This window comes from Myotis davidii, unplaced genomic scaffold (assembly GCF_000327345.1).
Source record: "Myotis davidii unplaced genomic scaffold, ASM32734v1 scaffold97, whole genome shotgun sequence".
NCBI lineage: Eukaryota > Metazoa > Chordata > Mammalia > Chiroptera > Vespertilionidae > Myotis > Myotis davidii.
The window spans coordinates 5359976-5366717 of NW_006289392.1; the positions used below are offsets into that span (position 1 = coordinate 5359976).

General features: G+C 49.0%; 1 protein-coding gene across 1 annotated transcript in view; it reads left to right on the plus strand.

Moving 5' to 3' along the window:
- The window catches only part of LOC102766626 (zona pellucida sperm-binding protein 3-like), a 10993-nt gene that overhangs the window by 2932 nt on the left and 1319 nt on the right, over window positions 1-6742 (plus strand). The window contains exon 3 of the mRNA XM_006761592.1: window positions 6519-6645. Within this exon, the coding sequence (XP_006761655.1) occupies window positions 6519-6645 (127 nt within the window). The remainder of the gene's footprint in view (window positions 1-6518; window positions 6646-6742) is intronic.

Sequence of the window (6742 nt, forward strand, 5' to 3'; positions counted from 1 at the left end):
TTAATGGCAATAAATACCTATCTATATATATAAAACCCTATATGCAAGTAGACCAAACGGCAGAACAACAGAACAACCGGTCGCTATAATGTGCGCTGACCACCAGGGGGTGCACGCAGAACATGGTGACCATCAACAGCAGGTGGCAGAGTGCAGAGGGCGTCCCACATCGGGATGGTGGAGCAGGTGAGTAGAGGTGTCAGACCAAGGTGGGGCACCAGAGCCACCACTCGCACTCGCTCCTGGCACCCAGTGCCAGCCCCTAATGCTTGGTATTCTCAGTGGATGCGAGTGGCGGCTGCCAGCCCCAATCGGCTCTGAGGGCTTCTCCACCTCCCCCTTCTCCTGAGAGGCTATCAGGGCAGCAGCTGCCGCTAGCACCCACTGCTGGCACCAGCCCCAATCGCTCCGTACCATCAGCAGGTGCAAGTGGGGCCGGCACTGTCAGTGTGTGGGAGTGGTGGCAGTGGGAGTGGGGCTGCTGGAAGACAAGGGTCTGGGGGCCACGGCAGGAGAGGCCAGCGGGGGCACAGAGTATGGGCCAAGACCTGCCCCTGTGCCCACTACAGCCTCATGGCCCACAGTTCCTTTCAAGGTGCACAAATTCTTGCACTGGGCCCCTAATATTAAATAAACTTTAAAATGCCCCCTGGTGGTCAGTGCACTCCCACAGCGGGAGCACTGCTCAGCCAGAAGCCGGTCTCACAGCTGGAGAGTGCAGCTGCGATGGCGGGAGCCTCTCCGCCTCCATGACAGCACTACCAAGCAGCAAGTGACTGGCAGGTGCAGTGGGACAGGATGAGCAGCAATGGAGCTGCTCCCAGTCCCGCTGTGGCTCCTCCCCAGCCACCTGCCGCTTCAGACTGCTACATCCCTCGGAGGGATGTTATACTGTTGGGTTTCGGCCCGATCCCCGCAGGCCCTGATCAGGCCAAAGCCTGAGAGTCTGACACCCCCGAAGGTCCCAGATTGCGAGAGGGCACAGGTCAGGCTGAGGGACCCCACCCACGCACAAATCCATGCACCGGCCTCTAGTCAATAATAAACTTAAATGTAAACATAGGTTATTATTGATCCAAAGACATAAAGTGGCTGAATGGATACAAAAACATGACCCAACTATATTCTGTCTACCAGAGACCCACCTCAGAACAAACGACACACACAGGATGAAAGTGAAGAGATGGGGGAAAATTCCATGCAAATAGAAAGGAAAAAAAAGCTGGGGTAGCAATACTCATATCTGACAAAATAGACTTCAAAATGAAGGAAGGAAAATAAGCCAGCTGGAGAAAGACAAATATCACATGATCTCACTCATATGTGGAATCTAATGAACAAAATAAACTGATGAACAAAATAGATACGGAGACATAGAAGCATAGAACAGAATGCAGAACCTCAGAGGGAAGATGGGGAAGGGTTGGTGGGTGGGAAGTAATGATCAAAGAACTTGTAAGCGTCTATGTGTAACCCATGGACACAGACAATAGGTGGTGAAGGCCTGGGGTTGGGGGCAGGGTGGGTTAGATGGGGTCAATGTGGGAAAAAAGGAGACATATGCAATACTTTCAACAATAAAGATTCTGTTGTTCTTTTCGTTGTTGTTGTTGTCAACCGAGGATATTTTCCCATTGATTTTTAGACAGAACGCAAGAGAAGAGGGAGAGACAGAGATAGAGAAACATTGATATGAGAGAACCCTGCAACCAAGGTATGTGCCCTTGACTGGAATCGAACCTGGGACTCTTCAGTTTGCTGACTAACACTCTATCCACTTAGCCCAATTGGCTAGGGCAGTGGTGGGCAAACTGCGGCCCATTGAGTGTGGCTCTTCCACAAAATACCACGTGCGGGCGTGCATGTACAGTGCGATTGAAACTTTGTGGCCACACTCAAGGGGCCAAAGAGCCGCATGTGGCTCGCGAACCGCACTTTGCCGACCACTGGGCTAGGGTAACAATAAAGATTTTTTAAAAATATAACTAAGCCAAAACCGGTTTGGCTCAGTGGATAGAGCGTCGGCCTGTGGACTGGAGGGTCCCAGGTTCGATTCCGGTCAAGGGCATGTACCTGGGTTGCGGGCACGTCCCCAGTAGGAGATGTGCAGGAGGCGGCTGATCAAGATCATATTACTTCTCTGCTCAAAAAAAAAAAAATGATGACAGAGGATCATTGATCAGCTGCCTCCTGCATGTCTCCTACTGGGATGAAGCCCACAACCTGAGCATGTGCCCTGACCAGGATTGAACCATGACCTCCTGGTTCATAAGTTGACACTCAGCCACTGAGCCACACCAGATGGGCAGGAGTAATATTTTGATCATTACTTGAACCCTGTTATGGTTTCATCTGTCTTGAATGTGCTAGTAGAAATATGCATTATTATATGATACCTACGTTACTATTATATTGGGGTACTAATTTCCACCTTTCCCAAGCCTCCAAATTTCACCCACACTGCACTGAAGGTAAAAACTAATGCCCATTGGCCCTGGGTTTGGGACTCTTGAGTTTGTTGGCTTTACCATCACCATCTGACCCCTATCCACCCATTCCAGAAGAAAGCTGCCTACAAACATGGATAACCTTCCAACGTTATGTGCAGCAGTCTCAAGAGCACAAATCAGCAACAGAGCCCAGTATTTTTCTCTTTTAACACAATACTAGAGGCCCGGTGCATGAAATTCATGCACGGGGCGGGCAGCTTTTCTCCCTCTCCCGTGCTGCCGGCCGTTGGCCTTGGCAGCCGCTGTGGCTTTGTCTGGATGGACATCTGGAAGACATCTGGTCTAATTAGCATATTACTCTTTTATTAGTATAGATGTAGCCCAGCCAGAGTGGCCCAGCTGATTGAGCAGTGTCCTGTGCACCAAAAGGTTGTGGGTTCGATTCTCAGTCAGGGCACATACCTGAGTTGCAGGGTTTGATCCCTGGTCTAGATGCATGCGGGAGGTAACTGATCTCTCCCTCCAACCCCCCTCTAGGCATGTCCTCAGGTGAGGATTTTAAAAAATGTTACTTTCCTCACTTTTCAGTGCAAAATGAAATGAAATAAAACCAGTGAGTCAGGTGGAGGACTGGCCTGTGGGACTTATTCCCGTTTCCTCCCTAACTAGGTTCTCTAATCTCAGCTATTCAGGGTGGCACTGCCCTGTGAGGGATGGGTGGGGAAGGGAGACAGTTTGCTTTTTATGCTTTTATTCAGAAACTTACACCTGAGCTCTAACCCACCTGTAAGACACAACATTTCAACTTTAGCAGAACCAAGCGATTCCTAAGGTATAATCTACATCAGAACCTTGATATTTCCTTGTTTTTTAAGCAATAGGATTGGTTAGATGTTAATAGAGATGGCTCAGAATAGAGAAGAGCATAAGGCTAAAGAGGAGAGGCTAACACCTAATCCTAAACATCTTAAAGGGTACATTAATCAGTGATCATTTAACTACCCAGTCTCTATCTATAATGTTTCAAAAGGAATTCTCAATTTTTAAAAATTAAATATACTAGTGGTGCCCTAGCCAGTTTTGCTCAGTGGTTGGGGCATCAGCCTGCAGACTGAAGGGTCCCAGGTTCAATTCCAGTCAAGGGCATGTACCTTGGTTGCGGGCTCAATCCCTGGTGTGCGTGCGGGAGGCAACCAATTGATGTGTCTCTCTCACACTGATGTTTCTCTCTCTGTCTCTTCCCCTCCCTTCTACTCTGTCTAAAAATCAATGGGAAAAATATATTTGGGTGAGGACTAACAACAACAAAAAATTTATTGGGGGTGACATTGGATAATAACATATAAATTTCAGGTGTACACCTTTAGAATACAATATCTCTATACTGTGTGTGCTTACTACTCACATCTAGGCTCCTTTTGTTGTTACATATCTGAGCATCCTTTACCCTCTAGCCTTTCCCCAGTCAAGTTCTCAGTTTTTAAACTTGATATCAGAAGCTCATATAACTTCACAAATGAGAGACATTAATAAATGTAGCTTTTAGCCCTGGCTGGTTTGGCTCAGTGGATAGTGCATCGACCTGCAGACTGAAAGGTCTCAGATTCAGTTCAGGTCAAGGGCACGTAACTTGAGGTTGCAGGCTCTATCCTAGCCCTGGTCAGAGCGCAGGCAGAAGGCAACCGATCGATGTGTATCTCACATAGACGTTTCTCTCTCTGTGTCTCTCCTCCTCCCCTCCACTATCTCTAAAAATCAATGCAAAAATATAATTGGGTGCCCTAACCAGTTTGGCTCAGTGGATAGAGCATTGGACTGTGGACTGAAGGGTCCCAGGTTTGATTCCAGTCAAGGATACATGCCCAGGTTGCGGACACAATCCCCAGTGTGGGGCATGCAGGAGGCAGCCAATTAATGATTCTCTCTCATCATTGATGTTTCTCTCTCTCTCCCTCTCCCTTCCTCTCTGAAATCAATAAAAATATTTTTTTAAAAAAAAGAGGAATTCAGTTTAAAGATATACAAGTGAGGATGCCCAGCAGAGTATTGATTTTATGTGTCTAAAATTAAAAAGAGTGGTTAGTGCCAGAGACATAAATATGGAAGTCACAGCACACAGAGGGTGACTGGGACTTGAGTATTAGATGGGATTGCTTAAGGAGAATGAAGCCCAGCCTGTGTGACTCAGTGATTGAGCATCAACCCATGAACCAGGAGGTTACTGTTCAAATCCCCGTCCGAGCTCATGCCCAGGTTGTGAGTTTGATCCCCAAGAGGGGGCGTGCAGAAGGCAGCTGATCAATGATTCTCTGTCATCATTAATGTTTCTATCCCTCTCTCCCTCTCCCTTCCTCTCTGAAATCAATAAAAATATATATTAAAAAAATTTGCCTGCTACATTTGGTCAAGCATTTACTAGTAATTAAGTCACCCCCAATGATTTCTTGGGCCTTATACGTGCCCGGGCCGGACACCCCCACCCTGCAGGGAAATAGGCACTCAGCCTTTCCCAGCTCCCTGCTGTCTTTATCCTACTGACAGAGCACTTGCCACCAGCTGCCTTATTACAGCAATGTTCGCATTGCCTGCTTCCCTTGCCAGATTGTGAGCACCGACAAAGTGTAACTACCAAGAGCATGATCCCTAAGAAGCAGAGATAACGGTGAACAAGAAACTCCCTGCCCTCCTAGCCACCATTCAGGGCGTCAGATAACCTGACAAGGATGTGAGAGTCCGGGGCCCCAGGGGTGGCGCTTTTTGGGGCAGCAGTTGCGGCCTCTTTAGCCCGGGGGCGGTGAAAACCAAGAGTTCACTCTAGGACAGTGGTCAGCAAACTGCGGCCCCTTGAGTGTGGCTCTTCCACAAAATGCCACGTGTGGGCGCGCACGTACAGTTCGATTGAAACTTGGTGGCCACAGTCAAGGGGCCAAAGAGCTGCATGTGGCTCGGGAGCTGCAGTTTGCCAACCACTGCTCTAGGAGAAGGCAACCAGGGTTATGGGGTGAAGAGCAGGGAAAGGAAGCCGAGAAGTAATCAAAGGAGGGAAGAGGACCTGGGAGGGTGGCATCACTCATGTTGGAGGACGCTTTTCTAGAAAACTCCTAATACAGTGGCAAAGAGCACTTGTTACAGTTAACCATGTTCCGTATGTCCAAACATCACACATCAAGCCTCACAGCAACCCAGGGAGTTAGGCACTAGTATGACCCTGTTTTACAGAGAGAAAACGATTCACGTACCCCAGTAAACACACCTACAGAGAAATAAAGACTAGAACCCAAGCAGTTTGAGCTTGCACTCTTTGTTTATCTATACTAATGAAAAGGTAATATGCTAATTAGACTGGGTCAACCGGGCATCTTCTGGACATCTGACTTCCTTCCGGACAAAGCCATGGCGGTGGGGGCCAAGGCAGAGGCAGTTAGGAGCCATCTGGCTGGCAGGAGGAGAACAGTTAGGGGCGAGATCAGGCTGGCAGGGGATTAGGGGCGACCAGGCCAGCAGGGGAGGGCCATTAGGGGCATTAGGCAGGCAGGCAGGTGAGTGGTTAGGAGCCAGAGGTCCTGGGTTGTGAGAGGGATGTCTGACTGCCGGTTTAGGCCAGATCCCTAAACTGGCAGTCAGACATCCCTCATGGGGTCCTGGATTAGAGAGGGTGCGGGACATCCTCCCCCATGCACAAATTTTGTGCACCAGGCCTCTAGTGTGTGTGTGTGTGTAATTTTTATTATTAATTTCAGAGAGGAAGGGAGAGGGATAGAGAGTTAGAAACATCGATGAGAGAGAAACATCACTCAGCTGCCTCCTGCACACTCCCTACTGGGGATGTGCCCACACCCAAGGCACATTCCCTTGACCCGAATCGAACCTGGTATCCCTCAGTCCGCAGGCCAACGCTCTATCCACTGAGCCAAACCGGTCAGGGCATGAGCTTGTACTCTTACTCACCATGTTGTTGATCATAATACTACACTAAGTGTGCCAGCTCTATAGGCCTGATTCTGTGCCAACTCTATAGGCCTGATTCTGTGCCAGCTCTATAGGCCTGATTCTGTGCCAGCTCTATAGGCCTGAATGCTGTGAAGGTCCGGTGCTGTCCTAGGCTCTGGATGTGGCGCAGAGAAGCAGAGTCCTTCCCTCATGGAGCAGGTCAGCAGGTGGATGATGATCGGGCTGTGGAGGAGAATGGAGCAAGGTAAGGCCTCATGAACCACAGGGCAGCCTCTCGGAGGAGGCAACCATTTAAGTAGAGATCTGAAGGGAGAGAGAAGCCAAGAGGACATGGCAGGGGA